The sequence below is a fragment of the Trichosurus vulpecula genome, chromosome 7, assembly GCF_011100635.1.
Source record: "Trichosurus vulpecula isolate mTriVul1 chromosome 7, mTriVul1.pri, whole genome shotgun sequence".
In the NCBI taxonomy this organism is placed as follows: Eukaryota; Metazoa; Chordata; class Mammalia; order Diprotodontia; family Phalangeridae; genus Trichosurus; species Trichosurus vulpecula.
Genome location: NC_050579.1, coordinates 249,852,950 through 249,872,125, shown reverse-complemented (window position 1 = coordinate 249,872,125; position 19,176 = coordinate 249,852,950). Strand labels below are relative to the sequence as shown.

Genomic DNA, 19,176 nt, shown 5'->3' with positions numbered 1-19,176 from the left:
AAAGAACAAAAGAACAGGTTTTCACAGTTTGCTTGGGTTATAGTGGGAATTTGCTGACTCTCTTCTCCTGACAATATTCAAAAACAGACTAGATTCTCATTTTCCTGAGTTTTAGTTTTGGTTCTTGTAGGAAGCAAAGTTATAGTGTCAATAATATTAATTCGCATTTTTATAACACTTTAAGAATTAGCAAAACAGTTTGCATACATTATCTCATTTGGATCTCACAAGAGCCTGTAACATTATTATCCTATTTTAACAAGAGGAAACTGAGGTTCATGGAGGATGTGTGACATGCCTGCCATCAGAGAATCAGCAAACATTTATTAAGCTACTACTACGTACAGAGCACTGGGAATGCAAAAAACAAAAACAAAATAGTCCCTTCTCGAGAAGACAACATGCACACATATAGGCATAATTTTAAAAAATATAAGGTAATCTTGTGAGGAGATGTGGTGACAAGCAACTTGGGGTCCAGGAAAGACTTCATATAGAAGGGGGTGCTTGAACTGTCTTGAATGAGAGAATCAAAGAGTTGAGAGTGAGGAAAGAACAACTACTTGGGCCAGCGGCAGGCAGGGCATAGTAAGGCACACAGGAGTGGAAATGCTCTAGGTGAGGAACTGCAAGGTTAATTTGGCTAGATTATAGTATATGTAGAGGGGAGTAATGTGCTCTGAAGAGGTAGAATGGGACCCGGTTCTAAAGAGGCTGTGTCAGAGGTGGGATTTGAACCTAGGTCCTCTTGATTCCAGGTCCAGCATGTCTCTATCCACTGTCTCACCAGTTAACCTTATCGGTGATTCTATGAAAAAGCCTTACATTCTTTTTTCTCTTTAATTTTTATGATTCTATTGTTACATATTTTATCTTTAATAATAATAATCTTTGTGGGTGTTTCCCACTTCCACCCCCTGCCTTGTTATATTCTGAAGGGCTTAATATTCTTGTCAGGTATCAAAGTAACACTGCTTCTGGTGTTCTGGAAACTATTACCAACATTCAACCAAAAGAGAGTGGAGGAGGAGCAGGAGAAACTCGAGAAGCTATAGTTTACAGACTAGCTGAAGATATGCTCAGCAAACTACCTCCTGATTATATACCCCATGAGGTAAGATGTGGTTTTTAATTCTGTATTTCTCTGTTGAATATGTGTCTTTCTTCCACCATTCTGCTAAGTTACTTAACTTGCATGGCCAAGCGTCATCAAATATCTGTATGTTTCTTATGTTTACAGAGCCAGTACATTTCAGTATAATGCAGTACAACATTTATTAAGCACCAATTGTGTGTAAGGCACTAGGAATACAGAAATTAAATCTTGAAGTCCTTTCTCTAATGAATGAAGAAGGAATATTACGGGTAGACAAATAAGCGTGGTAAAAGGTAGAATGTGCTGAGAGCAAAGGAGAGCCTGGCAAAGTGTTGTAAGAAATTTAAGTAGGAAGGCAGACATACTAATACATTGTTTGTGGAACTGTGGATTATGTAACCATGTTTAATAATCTAACTAGATTTTGGGAATTATGCAAGAAAAATTATTAAACTCTCCATATCCTTTGACTCAGTGATCTCACTAAGTGGAAATTTATCCCAAGGAAGCCTAAGACATAAATAAAAGTTCGCTATATACCAAAATATTCATAGTAGCAATCTTTGTGATAGCAAAGAAATCAAAACAAAAAGAGTATTTGTGGAATGTGGAATGGATTAAAAAAGAAAAACTATGGTAGTTGAATGTATTGGAATATTATTGTACAGTAAAAAATTATGACTATGAGGAATTAAGATGAATAGGAAGATCTGTATGAATTGATGCAGAGCAAAATAAGCAGAACAAATAAATAAGCTCTATAATGATCACCAAAAGGAAGTCTAATTCTGAATAATTAGGTGGAAAACGAAGGGACCAAAGAACTAATCATGGAACGTAACTCCGTCTTCCTGGGACAAAATATAATTGTTTTCCTTAGTCTTAAAGGAAGATTCAATCTGGAGGGGGCTCTGAAATGGCTGTGATATAAAGAAAAAAAATCAAATATACATATATGCATACATATATGTATATGTGTATATATACATATGTATATGTGTGAAACATAGAAGGAAAGATTTTGAATGTTTAGGTCAGAAATTGAAATTTTATTTGGTAGGCAGTGGGAAATCACTGAAGGTTTTGGAATAAAGGAGTGGTGTGGTTATGGTATTATTATTAGGAGGATTACTCCTGGATTGGAGAGGGGAGAAATACCTCTTTTTCTGTGTCCCACACCCACCTCCCTTCAAACGCTTTCCTATTTTCCTTTTTGTGCCTCCTTTCCCTCCTTACTTTTTACTCTTCTCTCCCACAGATATACCCTATGAAACTTTTATTACCTCAGCCCAACTCAATTAGAATCAATCAACACTCATTTATTAAGCTCTTACTATATGCCCGGCACTGTGCTAGGCCCTGGAGACAAAAATAAAAAGAATAAAACAATCCTTACCTTAAAGGAACTTGTATTCTAGTGGCAAAGCAAAGAAGAAAGAAAGTTGGTTTAAGAAATTTACACTGAACCATGGATGATGATTCCTCCATACATGCTTTAAACATCCCAGCTGTTTTCTTATTAAGCCAGATTACTCTCTAATGAGTGGTGTTTCTTGGGGGAAGAGGAATTATTTAGGGAACTATCCTTAAATCAAGCAACTCCTTCCCTTTTACAAGTAGCTCCTGGGCTGGGGGTAAAGAAAGATGTAATCCCCAATCCCCAGATGATCATTTTAGTCCCCTTCTCTGTCAAGGTAGAGGCAGGCCACTGTTGACAGATGCCCCTGCCTCAGAACCTACTCTGCCCTCCATCATCACTAGAACTGGGAGTGGGTAGGAGGTGAACCCTGATCCCATTCAGGAACTAAAATAAGAGGTTCCTGAGATACATGGTCCTCCCAGCTGTTACTTGTAGCAGTTGCACCTGGCATTTGCTAATCACCCAATACTACTTGCCCTTACCATCTGAGAAAACAGCATCTTTAGCCTTTTTTCACCACCAAGAGCCCAGGTAGAAAGGGACTACTGTTGTTGAAGGTAGAAGGCACTAGTACCACCAACACCAAACCCCACTGTCCCACTTCAGCCATAGGCAGAACCCATCTCTGGTATTATGGTGGATAGGGACAGGGAAGATAAATATACTGCCAGAGTATGGAGGCATTTAGAAGAAGAAGACAATACCTACCATTACTGAACTTACTGGGGGAAGACCATATATAACAGGAAGCTGAAAAGTAGAGTGGGAGGTTAGGGAGAGATGAAAGTATCCTCTATAGGAGCATTATTAAAAAAGTTTGAGAAAATCAGGAGTTCAGCCTAGAGAGAAATGCAAACATGGTTGGCTAGTGTCCTCCTTGAAATGGAGGTTCTGGGGGGGTTGGACTTCTGGGAGCCAAAATGGTGGAGTAAGCAGTAAGTCGCTCTTACTCTCCCTTATTAGCCTCTAAAAACCTAGAAAATATTGCCCCAGGAAAAATCTTGGAACAGTAGAGCCAGCAAAAAGATGGGGTGCAGCAGTCTTTTAGCCCAGGAGGCTTAGGGGATTAATGGGAAAAATCCCTCTTGCTCTGGTGGAAGGGGAGCAGTACAGGATGGGAGGCATCCCACAAGCCAGTGGCAAGCCCCACCTCAGCAAACCAGCAGGAGATCCTGAGCCCCAGTGTGATGGAGCAGGCAAGCTCCAACATCAGGACCTCTGTGCACCTTGGCACAGCCAGGGGAACAGACGGACTCCAGCTTGGAGAACCACCACATGCACTGGTGGGCGAGTATCCTCCAGCAGCTGAACTTCCCCATGCTTCAGCACAACTCCAGGTGGACAGGCATCCTCCAGCAGACAAACCTCTCCATGCTTCAGCATAGCCCTGTTGAGCAGGCTTCCTCCAACAGCCAGACCCCACCCCTATCCCAAGAACTTTAGTGTGGCCCTCATAAAATGCAGAAAAACCCCACCTGGCCTGAGTACCCACCAGCTACCACCACTAGGACTCCAGATCAGCATGAGGTAAGCTGTCAGACCCCTACAGCCTCAACTACCAGTAGCTGGGGTCTCAGCAAGCTTGGGTAAGTGCCCCCTGTGCTCCAGTAGGAGAACTCAGCTTTAAAAGCCAGAAAATAGGCAAACATCTTGAGCAAAAAGCAGAAACACACATTGACCACAGATTTTTTCTATGGAGACATGGAAGATCAAAACACAAGACACAAATTCAGAAGAGGACAACATTGTCAATATACCTACATCCAAAACCTCAAAGGGGAACTGGTCTCAAGCCCCAAAAATTTTCTTGCAAAAGCTCAAGACAGATTTTAAAAGTCAAATAAGAGGGGTAGAAGAAAAATTGGGAAAAGAAATGAGAAGTATGCAAGAGAGAGTCAACATCTTGGAAAAGGAAGGACAAAAATTGACTGTAGGAAACAATTCCTTAAAAAAATACAATTGGCCAAATGGAAAAAAATCCACTGAAGAAAACAACTCCTTAAAAAGGATAATTGGCCAAATGGAAAAAGAGGCACAAAAACTCACTGAAGAGAACTTAAAAAGTAGAATTGGCCAAATGGAAAAGGAGGTACAAAAGCTAACTGAAGAAAACAATTCATTAAAAATTAGAATTGGGCAAGTGGAAGCTAATGACTCTATGAGACATCAAGAATCAGTCAAACAAAATCAAAGAATTAAAAACATGGAAGAAAATGTAAAATACCTAATTGGAAAAACAACTGACCTGGAAAATAGATCCAGAAGAGATAATTTAAGAATTAAGATCTACCTGATAGCCCTGATCAAAAAAAGAGCCTGGACAGCATATTTCAAGAAATTATCAATGAAAACTGCTCTGAGGTCCTAGAACCAGAGGGTTAAAACAGTCATAGAAAGAATCCACTGATCACCTCCTGAAAGAGATCCCAAAATAAAAACTCCAAAGAATATTGTAGCTGAATTCAAGAATTATCTGGTCAAGGAGAAAATGCTGCAAGCAGCCTGAAAGAAACAATTTAAATATCATGGAACTGCAGTTGGAATTATGCAGGACCTTGCAGCTTCTGCATTAAAAGATCAGAGGTCTTGGAATATGATATTCTGGAAGGCAAAGGAGCTTGGATTACAACCAAGGATCAACTACCCAGCAAAATTAAGCATAATCTTCAAGAGGAGGAGATGGACATTTAATGAAATAGGAGACTTCCAAACCTTCCTGATGAGAAGACCAGAGCTCAATAGAAAATTTAATCTTCAAATACAAGACTCATGAGAGGCATAAAAAGATAAAGAGGAAAGGGGGCGGAAATCATGTTATTCAATAAGGGCAAACTGTTTACATCACTACATGGGAAGGTGATACTTGTAACTCTTGAGAACTGTTTCTTTATTACAACATTTAGAAGGAGTATACATAGAGGGTATGGATATAAGTTGACTTTGATGCGATGATAAAAAATCTAAGAGGTGAAAAGGCATTGTATAGGGACAAAGGAGAGAGAAAAACATAAGTAGGGAAAAATAGGATGGAGAGAAAGACACAGTTGGTAATCATAACTGTGAATGTGAATGGTGTAAACACTCCCATTGTATTATGAAGGCAGAATTTATGATTTCAAAGGGAATCATATATATGTCTGAAAGGTTTGGAACCGCAGAATATAAGGAATTCTCTAAGTAGAAGGCAGAAGAATTAAAGCATTTATTCAAGCTCCAAAGTAACAGACCCACGAACCAGCATCCCCATTTTGATATTTTGATCAAAAGCCTCCAGGCCCAATAAGTCCACCTCACAAGAGTAACCAGGAGGCCACAGAGAAGCATGATGGTGTAAAGCAAAATCATATACATGCTTCCCCTCTACGGTAAGAAGATTACCCACTGGCCTCAAGTCCTTGCTCAGCACTCCTCGGTCCACATGCGGGTCGGCTCAGCTACCAGCAGCTCCTGCTTCGAGGCTTTATCTTCAGCTTCGGCTGTATCTGTCTCTGGCTCCAACAGTAGAAGAAAGGATCTTCAAGCTGTCTTCTCTCCTCTTATAGAGTTTTTGGCATCATCAAGCAGTCGTCTGAATGGCTCTGGTGATTGGTTCTTGAGTTGGCCCCTCCCCTTAGGACCCTGGGAGGTTCACATCGACATAGATTAGGTTAACACCCAATAGGGCATGGCTCTGGAGTTACCACTTCCCCTTAGCCAGTCCCATCTTGGGCCCCACCTTAGTTGCCAATCCACACCCACTAAGGTTTTACACCTAATAGGGGTTTGGGCCTGGGGCTTAGCACTTAGTAAGATTCAATCAAAGACACTGAATTAATCAAAGGAAACAAAGGCCAAACTCTTCAAGGGCACTTGTTGAACTAAGTGCTAAGGAGCCCATTTTGATTACCAACACACCCATAAAACAGAAGCAAATAGTAGAGTGGATTAAAAACCATAATCCTACAATATGTTGTTTACAAGAAACACATTTGAAGCAGAGGCATACCCACGCAGAGTAAAGGTAAAAGGCTGTAGCAGAATATATTACAGTTCAGCTGAAGCAAAAAAAAAAAAAACCCAGAGGTAGCAATCTTGATCTCAGACAAAGGAAAAGGAAAAATAGCAAAAAAATATAAATTGCCCTGATTAACAGAGGAGGAAATAAAATACTTAAATAACCCCATTTCAGAAAAAGATATTGAATGAGCCATTAATGAACTACCTTAAAAAATATCCATGGCCAGATGGATTTACAACTGAATCCTATCAAACATTTAAAGAACAATTAATTCCAATATCCAATATTATATAAACTAGTTGGGAAAATATACAAAGAAGGAGTCCTACCACATTCTTTTTATGATACAAATATGGTGGTGATACCTAAACTAGGAAGAGCCAAAACAGGGAAAGAGAATTATAGACCAGTTTCCCTAACGAATATAAAGGCTAAAAATTTAAATAAAATATTAGCAGAGATTACAGACACTTATCATGAGGATAATACACTATGACCAGGTAGGATTCATACCAAGAATGCAAGCCTCATTCAGTATTAGGAAAGCCATCAGCATAATTGACCATATCAAAAACAATACTAACAAATCATATGATTATCTCAATAGATACAGAAAACATTTGACAAAATACAATACCCATTCCTATTGAAAACACTGGAAAGCATAGGAATAAAAGGAGTCTTCCTCAAAATGATAAGTAGCATCTACCTAAAACCATTAGCAAGCATTATATGTAATGGGGATAAGCTAGAAGCATTTCCAATAAGATTGGGGGTGAAACAAGGATATCCATTATCACCACTGTTATTCAATATTGTACTAGAAATGTTAGCTTTAGCAATAAGAAAAGAAAAAGAAATTGAAGGAATTAGAATAGGCAAAGAAGAAGCAAAGCTATCACTCTTTGCAAATGATATAATGGTATACTTAGATAATCCTAGAGAATCAAGTAAAAAACTACTTGAAATAATAAACAACTTTAGCAAAGTTGCAGGATATAAAATAAACCCACATAAATCATAGCATCTCTATATATTACTAACAAAGCCCAACAGCAAGAGATAGAAAGAGAAATTCCATTTAAAGTTACCGTAGGCATTATAAAATATTTGGGAGTCTACCTACCAAAACAAACCCAAGAACTATATGATCACAATTACAAAACACTTTTCACACAAAGTCAGAGCTAAATAGATGGAAAAACATCAGTTGCTCATGGTTATGCTAAGCTAATACAATGAAAAAGACAATTTTACCTAAATTATTTATTCAGTGCCTTACCAATCAAATTACCAAAAATTATTTTACAAAGCTGGACAAAATAATAACAAAATTCATCTGGAAGAACAAAAGGTCCAGAATATCAAGGGAATTAATGAAAAGAAATGCTAGGGAAGGTAGCTTACCCATACCAGATATTAAACTATTGTAAAGCAGCAGTCATCAAAACTACTTGGTACTGGCTAAGAAATAGAGTGGTGCATCAGTGGAATAGCTTAGGTACACAAGATGCAATAGTCAATGACTATAGCAATCTACTCTTTGATAAACCCAAAGACTCCAGCTTCTGTGACAAGAACTCACTATTTAACAAAAAACTGCTGGGAAAACTGGAAAATAGTATGACAGAAACTAGACATATACCAACATCTTACAGTGTATACCAAAATAAAGTCAAAATAGGTACATGATTTAAATACAAAGGCTAATACTATAAGCAAACTAGGAGAGCAAGGAATAGTTTGTCTGTCAGATTTATAGAGAAGGGAAGAATTTATGACCAAACAAGAGATAGAGAACATTATGAAATGCAAAATGAATGATTTTGATTACATTAAAATTAAAAAATTTTTGCACAAACAAGCCAATGCAACAAAGATTTGAAGGGAAGAAGAAAGCTGGGAACCAATTTTTATAACCAGTGTCTCTGATAAAGGCCTCATTTCTAAAATATATAGAGAACTGAGTCGTATTTATAGGAATACAAGTCATTCCCCAATTTATAAATGGTCAAAGGATATGAACGTGTAGTTTTCAGATGAAGAAATTGAATCTATCTACAATCACATGAAAAAATGCTGTAAATCACTATTGATTAGAGAAATGCAAATCAAAACAACTCTGAGGTACCACATCACACCTAATATGACAAAACAGGAAAGTGATGAATGTTGGAGAAGATGACAGAAAATTTGAACACTAATGCATTGTTGGTTGAATTGTGACTTGATACAACCATTCTGGAGAGCAATTTGGAGATATGCCTAAAGGGCTATAAAACTACCCTTTGACCCAGCAATACCACTTCTAGGGCTGTATCCCAAAGAGATCATAAAAATTGGAAAAGGACCCACATGCACAAAAGTACTATAGCAGCTCTTTTCATGATGGCCAAGAATTAGAAATTGAGGGGATGCCTGTCAATTGGAGAATGGCTGAACAACTTATGGTATATGAATGTAATGGAATACTATTGTCATAAGAAATGATGAGCAGGCAGACTTCAGAAAAACAAAGAGAACACTATATAGAGCAACAGCCACATTGCGTGATGGCCAACTTTGATAGACTTACCTCTTCTCAGCAATGCATTGATCTAAGATAATTCCAAAAGACTCATGATGGAAATTGCTTTCCACATCCAGAAAAAGAACTATGGAATCTGAATGCAGATTGAAGCAAACTATATGCTCTCTTTTTTTGTTTTGTTTGTTTCTTCCTTTTGGTGGTTTCTCCCATTGGTTCTAATTCTTCTTTACAACATGAGCAATGTGAAAATGTTTAATATGAATGTATATGTAGAGCCTATATCAGATTGCATGCTGTCTTGGGGAGGGGGGAGGGAAGAGAGGGGGAGAAAATTTAGAACTCAAAATCTTGTGGAAGTGAATGTTGAAAACTAAAAATAAATTAATTAATTTGAAAAATAAAGGAATGGAGGTTCTGGGAAGAACCAGTCAATCAAAGGGAGAGGCCATAAGGGCAGAGGGTACTTCTAGAGTGTGAAATCCAGGGTTGACCTTCCAGGTTGAAGCATTGGAGCATTGTAGAGAGAAGAGAATCTAGGCGGAGAGTCAGGAGTGCATCCTGGAGGGGATCTTGGTCCAGATTATTATTGCCATCATCAGATGGCCTTTAAGGCATTCTCCTTTCTCAAGTACTTCTGTTCACCTGGCTTTCTATGCCAATCTTAACCGTCATCAAAATTTGTGTTGATATCCTGTTGTATATTTTGGTCAGCAAGTTCATCAAACTCCTCAACTCCCGTGATCTACATCTCTACTCAACCTTAGACACTAAGGGGTAGTAATACCCGAGATCTTGCTATCACTAATATCTGTAATACCTCCGTCATTTCAAACCCTAAAATCTCCCTCTCTGATTATATTCTCCTATCTTTCCATTCTGTTCCTCTGCTTCATACCTCCTAAACCTGTTCATCCTTCCTTTGGACTCTAGTTCCTTCATGACCTCCTATTCTCCTGGTCCATCATGTTTACTCTGATTTTTTCTTCACAAATTTAACCCTATGGGTGTCCAGTTCAGCTATATATTGAAGAGGAAGGAAGAAGCAATATGAGACATGAAGGAATGTTGCTAAGTTGTGGCCCTTGCTTGGAGGTAAAAAGAGCTCCCTAATGGCATTGCCATGGAATTTTAGAAGGGGTAAACTGTAGTATTTGGAGTAACAGAAGTATTTGGGCAGCAGTGGTGGAGGCAGGGACATACTGGAATCAGATAGTAACTCCAGCGATGACCATATGCAGCAGCCACTAGAGGTGGCTCACAGGCCTCTAAGAAGGGAAGCAGCGTGGGACAGTGGAAACAGGATTGGCCATGGAGTCAGAAGACTTAAATTCACACCCCACTTCTGACATTTACTTTCTGTGTGATCTTGGACAAATCATTTAGCTTCCCTTGGACTCGGTTTCCCTATCTCTAAAAAGAGAGATGGATACTTCTTAGATAGATGCCTTAAATGCATCTTCAGGCTCTAAATCTATTATCCTGTGGTTCCCACAGACTTCCCCAAATGGTATTACGAATTTTCTGGGAATTGTGACTAGCCTTGATGGTGGAATTAAGGAGATAAAAAATGTTACTGAGCAGGAGTTAGGCTATAATTGTTGCCTAGAATATTTATTAAGAGGTGCTGGGATTCTATGCCCTTTTTCTACTATTCTAAATATCCTGTTTATACATTTATTGCTAGCCTGTTGTTTAGAGGAATAAATTGAATTTATCCCTAGGGGAGAATTAAAATGATATAGATGTTGTTATTTCCCAGATAGACTCTGGGTGGGGGAAAGCCAAACTAAAGACAGGATGGTATATTGGATAGAACACTAGAATTGAAGTCAGAAAGACCTAGCTTCTCATTGTGCCTCAGATGCTGACTTTGTTACCCTGGGCAAGTCACTTGAATTCTCTCCACCTCAAAATGTAGATATGTTATATACAATTTGTATTTTCAAATATACAACAAATTTATCATGTAACTTTTTTCCCTCCCCTCCAGACTTTGAGATGGCTACCATTAGACACAAATCTCTGTGTTTGTGTGTGTGTGTGTGTGTGTGTGTGTGTGTGTGTGTACACATATGCATACACATACATATGTATATCACTTCTTTTTCTGGATGCAAACGGCTTCTTCGTTCATAGGATTTTTGCAGTTAATTTGGGTATTTATAATAATCAGATCTTTGCAATTAATTTGGGTATTTATAATAGTCAGATCTTTGCAATTAATTTGGGCATTTATAATAGTCAGAATGACTTGGTCACTCAAAGTTGTTCTTAAAACAGTACTGCTGTTACTGCATACATTGTTCTCTTGGTTCTGCTCATTTTGCTCTTCATTTTTTCGTGAAGTTCTCTCCATGCTTTTCTAAAATCATTGAGCTCATAATTTCTTATAGCAGAGAAATATTCCATCATGAACATATACAACAATTAGTTTAGCCATTCCCCAGTTAATGGGCATCCCCGCAATTTCCAGTTCTTTGCCACCACAAAGAGAGCTGCTGTTAGTATGTTAGAACATGTAGGTTCTTTTCTTTTTCCACAGTCATCTTGGGAAACAGACCTAATTGTTTATTATTGCTGGGTCAAAGGGCATACGCAATTTAATAACTCTTTGGGCATAAATCCAAATCTCTCTCCAAAATGGTTGGCTCAGCTCACAGATCTGCCAACAATGAATTAAGGTACAAGTTTTTCCCCATCCCCTCTACCATTTGTCACTTTACTCTTCTATCATTTTAGTTCATCTGATAGGTGTAAAATGATATCTCAAGGTTGTTTTAATTTGCATTTTTCTAATCAATAATGATTTAGAGCATTTTTTCATATGACTACATAGTGTTTTGATTTCTTCATCAGAAAACTGCCTGTTCATATCCTTTGACCATTTATCATTGGTGAATGACTTGCGTTCTTACAGATTTGACAAAGTTCTTTATGTATTTGAGATATGAGACCTTTATCTGAGAAGCTGTCTATAAAAATTTTCCCCCAGTTTTCTGCTTTCCTTCTGATCTTGGCTACATTTACCAAAATTATCCATTTTACATCTTGTAGCACTCTTTATCTCCCGTTTGTTCATAAATTGTTCATTTATCCCTAAGTCTGATAGGCAATATGTTCCATGTTCCTCAAATTTTCTTGTAATATCTCCCTTTATATCTAGGTCTTGTATCTATTGTGACCTTATCTTGGTATAAGATATTGCTCTATGCCCAGTTTCTGCCAGACTATTTCCCAGTTTTCCCAACTTTTTTTTAACAAATAATGATTTCTTATCCCAAAAACTTAAGTCTTTAAACTTGTCGAACATTAGGTTACTATATTGGTTTCCTGCTGTAAGATTGTATGTCTGCTCGTTCCACTGACCTACCTTTCTATTTCTTAGCCAGGACCAGAGAGTTTCAATAATTACTGCCATATACGATAAGATATGATACTGCTAAATGTCCTTCTTTTATATTTTTTTTATTAGTTCCTTTGATATTTTTTGACCTTTTGGTCTTCCAAATGAATTTTGTTATTTTTCTAGCACAGTAAAATACTTTTTTGGTAATTTAATTGGGATGGCATTAACTATATAGATTAATTTTGGTAAAATTGTCATTCTTATTATATTGGCCCTGCTTACCTATGAACAATTAATATTTCTCCATTTATTTAAATCTGATTTTATTTTTGTACAAAGGTTTTTTATGGTTTTGTTCATATAGATCCTGAGTCTGTTTTGTTTTGTTTTTGGAGAGGGGAAGGCAGGGCAATTGGGGTTCAGGGACTTGTCCAAGGTCACACACCTAGTGTGTCAAGTATCTGAGACTGGATTTGAACCCAGGTCCTCCTGACTATAGGGCTGGTGCTCTACTCACTGTGCCACCTAGCTGCCCCTACTGGGTTTGTTTTGGTAAGTGTATTCCCAGGTATTTTATACCTGGGTATTTTATTTTTAAATGGAGTATCTCTAGCTCTCTATTCCTGCAGGGTCCTATTGGGGATATACAGAAATGCTAATGGTTTATGTGGGTTTACATTATATCCTTCAGCTTTGCTGAAGCTCTTATTTCTTTTTTTTATCTTTATAATTTAATTTTTTTATTTTTAGTTTACAATACTCAGTTCTACATAATTTTGAGTTCCAGATTTTCTTCCCTCCCTCTCCCCTCCCTCCCCAAGACGGCATGGAATCTCATATAACTTCCATGTATAACTTCGCACTGAATTAATTTGCACACTAGTCAAGTTATGAAGAAGAATTATGACCAATGAAATGAATCATGAGAAAGAAGAAACAGGACCAAAAAACAACCCAAAAACAAAAACAAAAGAGAGAAAAAGAAAAAGAAGGGGAAAAAGGCTAGCATGAAGTGTGCCGCAATCTGCATTCATACTTCATAGTTCTTTCTCTGGATGTAGATAGCATTTTTCATTGTGAGTCCTTTGGAGTTGTCTTTGTACCTTGTGTTGCCGAGATGAGCAATAGTATTCCATTACCTTCATATACCACAGCTTGTTCAGCCATTCCCCAATTGATGGGCATCCCTTTGATTTCCAATTGTTAGCTACCACAAAAAGAGCTGCTATAAATATCCTTGTACATATGGGTCCTTTTCCCACTTGTGTGATCTGTTTGGGATACCACCCTAGAAGTGGTATTGCTGGGTCAAAGGGTATGAACATTTTTTTAAATTTAATTTATTTATTTAATATATTTAGTTTTCAGCATTGGTTTTCACAACAGTTTGAATTACAAAATTTCTCCACATTTCTATCCTCCCCACCCACTCCAAGATGGCGTATATTCCGGTTGCCCTGTTCCCCAGTCGACCCTCCCTTCTGTCACCCCACTACCCTCCCATCCCCTTTTCCCTTCCTTTCTTGTAGGGCAAGATAAATTTCTATGCCCCATTGCCTGTGTATCTTATTTTCTAGTTGCATGAAAAAACTTTTTTTTGTTGTTTTTGAACATCTGTTTTTAAAACTTTGAGTTCCAAATTCTTCCCCCTCCTCCCTTCCCACCCACGCTCCCTAAGAAGTCAAGCAATTCAACACAGGCCACATGTGTATCATTATGTATAAACCTTCCACAATACTCATGTTGTGAAAGACTCACTATATTTTGCTCCTTCCCAACCCATCCCCCTTTATTGAATTTTCTCCCTTGACCCTGTCCCCTTTCAAAAGTGTTTGTTTTTGATTACCTCCACCCCCATCTGCCCTCCCCTCCATCATACCCCCCTTTTTTATCTTCTTCCCTCTTCTTTCGTGTGGGGTAAGATACCCAATTGAGTATGTATGGTATTCCCTCCTTAGGCCAAATCTGATGAGAGCAAGATTCACTCATTCCCCCCTCACCTGCCCTCTCCCCTCCTCCCCCAGAACTGCTTCCTCTTGCCACCTTTATGCGAGATAATCCACCCCATTCTATCTCTCCCTATCTCCCTCTCTCAATATATGCCTCTCTCATCCCTTAATTTGATTTTATTTCTTCTAGGTATCTTCCCTTCATCTTCAACTCACCCTGTGTCCTCTCTCTCTCTCTCTCTCTCTCTCTCCATATCTATATATATATATATATATATATATATATATATATATATATATATATACACACACACACATACATATATACATACATACACATTCACATATATATATATATAGATATAGATATATACACATAAACATATATACATATCCCCTTCAGCTACCCTAGTACTGAGGTCTCATGAATCAGACACATCATCTTTCCATGTAGGAATGTAAACAAAACAGTTCAACTTTAGTAAGTCCCTTGCAATTTCTTTTTCTTGTTCTTTTTCTTGATTACCTTTTCATGCTTCTTTGGATTCTTGTGTTTGAAAGTCAAATTTTCTATTCAGCTCTGGTCTTTTCACTGAGAAAGCTTGAAGGTCCTCTATTTTATTGAAAGTCCATATTTTGCCTTGGAGCATGATACTCAGTTTTGCTAGGTAGGTGATTCTAGGTTTTAATCCTAGCTCCACTGACCTCCAGAATATCGTATTCCAAGCCCTTCAATCTCTTAATGTAGAAGCTGCCAGATCTTGGGTTATTCTGATTATGTTTCCACAATACTCAAATTGTTTCTTTCTGGCTGCTTACAATATTTTCTCCTTGATCTGGGAGCTCTGGAATTTGGCAACAATATTCCTAGGAGATTTCTTTTTGGGATGTATTTGAGGAGGCAATCGATGGATTCTTTCAATTTCTATTTTGCCCTGTGGCTCTTGAATATCAGGGCAGTTCTCCTTGATAATTTCTTGAAAGATGATATCTAGGCTCTTTTTTTGATCATGGCTTTCAGGTAGTCCAATAATTTTTAAATTCTCTCTCCTGGATCTATTTTCCAGGTCAGTGGTTCTTCCAATGAGATGTTTCACATTGTCATCCATTTTTTCATTCCTTTGGTTCTGTTTTATAATATCTTGATTTCTCATCAAGTCACCAGCTTCCACTTGCTCCAATCTAATTTTTAAGGTAGTATTTTCTTCAGTGGTCCGTTGGACCTCCTTTTCCATTTGGCTAATTCTGCCTTTCAAGGCATTCTTCTCCTCATTGGCTTTTCGGAGCTCTTTTGCCATTTGAGTTAGTCTATTTTTTAAGGTGTTGTTTTCTTCAGTGTATTTTTCAGTATTTTTGGGGGTCTCCTTTAGCAAGTCATTGACTTGTTTTTCATAGTTTTCTCACATCCTTCTCATTTCTCTTCCCAATTTTTCCTCTACTCCTCTAACTTGGTTTTCTAAATCCTTTTTGAGCTCTTCCATGGCCTGGGACCAGTTCATGTTTTCCTTGGAGGCTTCTGTTGTAGGCTCTTTGACTTTGTTAACTTATTCTGTCTGTATGTTTTGGTCTTCTTTGTCAGCAAAGAAAGAATCCAAAGTCTGAGACTGAATCTGGGCGCGTTTTCGCTGCCTGGCCATATTCCCAACCATCTAACTTGACCCTTGAGTTTTTCAGCAGGGTATGCTGCTTATAGACTAGAGAGTTCTATGTTCCACATTTGGGGGGGATGTGCCAGCTCTGCAACACCAGCACTCCTCCTTCCCCAAGAACCCCCAACCTGGACTGGGCTTAAATCTTTAGTAGGCTGTGCACTCCTGCTCTGATCAGCCACTTAATTCCTCCCACCAGGTGGGCCTGGGGCCGGAAGCAACTGCAGCTGTAGCTGCCCCACCTCCGCTGCTCCCAGGCTGGTAGCCGAACCCCGAACTCCTTCCACTCCCACAGCATTTCCCACTAACCTTCTCTGTTGTCTTTGGTGTTTGTGGGTTGAGAAGTCTGGTAACTGCTGCAGCTCACTGATTCGGGGCGCTAGGGCCCGCTCCGCCCGGCTCCTGGTCTGGTTGGTCCATGCCGCTCACGCTGGGCTCTGCTCTGCTCCATTCCCAGCTCCCAGCTCCCAGCTCCGTGTGGGAAAGACCTCACCCAGAGACCATCCAGGCTGTCCTGTGCTGGGGCCCTGCTTCCCTCTACTGTTTTGTGGCTTCTGCAGTTCTAGAATTGGTTCAGAGCCATTTTTATAGGTTTTTGGAGGGAATCGGTGGGGGAGCTCATGCTAGTCCCTACTTTCCTGCCGCCATCTTGGCTCTGCCCCGGTATGAACATTTTTATAGCCCTTTGGGCATAGTTCCAAATTACTCTCCAAAATGGCTGGATCAGTTCATGACTCTACCAGCAATGTAACAATGTTCCAATTTTCCCGCATCCTCTCCAGCATTTATCATTTTCCTGTTTTGTTATTTCAGCCAATCTGACAGGAGAGATGTGGTATCTAAGAGTGGTTTTGATTTGCATTTCTCTTATAAGTAGTGATTTCAAGCATTTTTTCATCTGCCTATAGATATCTTTAATTTCTTCCTCTGAAAACTGCCTGTTCATATCCTTCAACCATTTCTCAACTGGGGAATGACTTGTATTCCTATATATTTGGCTCAGTTCCCTGTATATTTTAGAAATAAGGCCTTTATCAGTGACACTAGTTGTAAAGATTTTCTCCCAATTTTCTGCTTCCCTCCTAATTTTTGTTGCATTGGCTTTTTTTGAACAAAAACATTTCAATTTAACATATTCAAAATTATCCATTTTGCATTTTGTAATGCTCTCTATCTCTCGTTAGGTGATGAATTCTTTTCTTTTCCATAAATCTGAGAGGTAAACTATTCCTTGCTCTCCCAAAGTACTTATAGTATCAGCCTTCATTCCTAAGGTGTTGTTTTCTTCAGCCTAGTACTTTGGTACTAGAAACATTAGCTTTAGCAATAAGAGAAGAAAAAGAAATTGAAGGAATTTTGACTTTATTTTGGTATATGGTGTAAGGTATTGGTCTATGCCCAGTTTCTGCCCTACCATTTTCCAATTTTCCCAGCAGTTTTTGTGAAATAGTGAATTCTTAGCCCAGAAGCTGGCCTGTTTGGGTTTATCAAAGAGGAGATTGCTATAGTCGTTGACTTCTCCATCTTGTGTACCTATCCTATTCCACTGATTCACAACTCTGTTTCTTAGTCAGTACCAGGTAGTTTTGATGACTGCTGCTCTATAGTACAGTTTAATATCTGATATGGCTAGGCCACCTTCTCTAGCATTTCTTCTCATTAATACCCTAGATATTCTAGACCTCTTGTTCTTCCAGATGAATTTTGTTATTATTTTATCCAGCTCTGTAAAATAATTTTTTTGGTACTTCAATTGGTATGGCACTGAATAGATAGATTAATTTAGGTAAAATTGTCATTTTTATTATATTAGCTCAGCCTAACCATGAGCAACTGATACTATTCCATTTATTTAGATCTGACTTTATTTGCGTGAAAAGTGTTTCATAATTATGTTCATATAGGCCCTGGGTTTGACAGTATGTTTGAATGGAATTTCTCTTTCTATCTCTTGCTATTGGGCTTTGTTAGTAATGTATAGGAATGCTGAGGATTTATGTGGGTTTATTTTATATCCTGCAACTTTGCTAAAGTTGTTTATTATTTCAAGTAGTTTTTTACTTGATTCTCTAGGATTCTCTAAGTAAATGATCATGTCATCTGCAAAAATTGATAATTTAGCTTCTTCTTTGCCTATTCTAATTCCTTCAATTTCTTTTTCTTCTCTTATTGCTCAAGCTAACGTTTCTAGTACCAAATTGAATAGTAGGGGTGATAATGGAAAACCTTGTTTCACCCCTGATCTTATTGGGAATGCATCTAGCTTATCCCCATTACAAATAATGCTTGTTGATGGTTTTAGGTAGATGCTATTTATAATTTTAAGGCAGACTCCATTTATTCCTCTGCTTTCTAGTGTTTTTAATAGGAATGGGTGTTCTATTTTGTCAGAGGCTTTTTCTGCATCTATTGAGATGATCGTATGTTTTCTGCTAGTTTTGTTGTTGTTATGGTCAATTATGCCAATCGTTTTCCTAATATTGAAACAGCCTTGCATTCCTGGAATAAATCCTACCTGGTCATGGTGTATTATTCTGGTGATAAGTTGCTGCAATCTTTTTGCTAATATTTTATTTAAAATTTTTGCAACAATATTCATTAGGGAAATTGGTCTATAATTTTCTTTCTCTGTTTTGACTCTTCCTTGTTTAGGTATTAGTACCATATATGTGTCATAAAAAAGAATTTGGTAGGGCTCTTTCTTTGCCTAGTTTCCCAAATAGTCTATAAAGTATAGGAATTAATTGTTCTTTAACTGTTTGCTAGAATTCACATGTAAAACCATCTGGCCCTGGAAATTTTTTCCCAGGGAGTTCATTGATGGCTTGCTCAATTTTTTTTTTCTGAGATGGGGTTATTTAGAAATTTTACTTCCTTTTCTGTTAACCTGGGCAATTTATGTTTTTGTAGATATTCATCCATATCTCTAAGGTTGTCAAATTTACGGGCAAACAATTGGACAAAATAATCTCTAATCATTGTTTTGATTTCCTCTTCATTAGAGGTGAACTCCCCCTTTTCATTTTTGATACTGGTCATTTGATTTTCTTCTTTTTTTAATAAAATTGACCAAAGGTATATCAATTTTATTGGTTTTTTCATAAAACAAGCTCTTTGTTTTATTTATTAATTCAATAGTTTTCCTGGTCTCGGTTTTATTAATCTCTCCTTTGATTTTCAGCATTTCTA

General features: G+C 38.0%; 1 protein-coding gene across 1 annotated transcript in view; it reads left to right on the top strand.

Annotated features, from left to right (window-relative positions):
* Positions 1-19,176, top strand: part of DNAH8 (dynein axonemal heavy chain 8) — a 504,073-nt gene that overhangs the window by 442,833 nt on the left and 42,064 nt on the right. Inside the window, exon 88 of the mRNA XM_036768363.1 lies at positions 958-1,114. Within this exon, the coding sequence (XP_036624258.1) occupies positions 958-1,114 (157 nt within the window). The remainder of the gene's footprint in view (positions 1-957; positions 1,115-19,176) is intronic.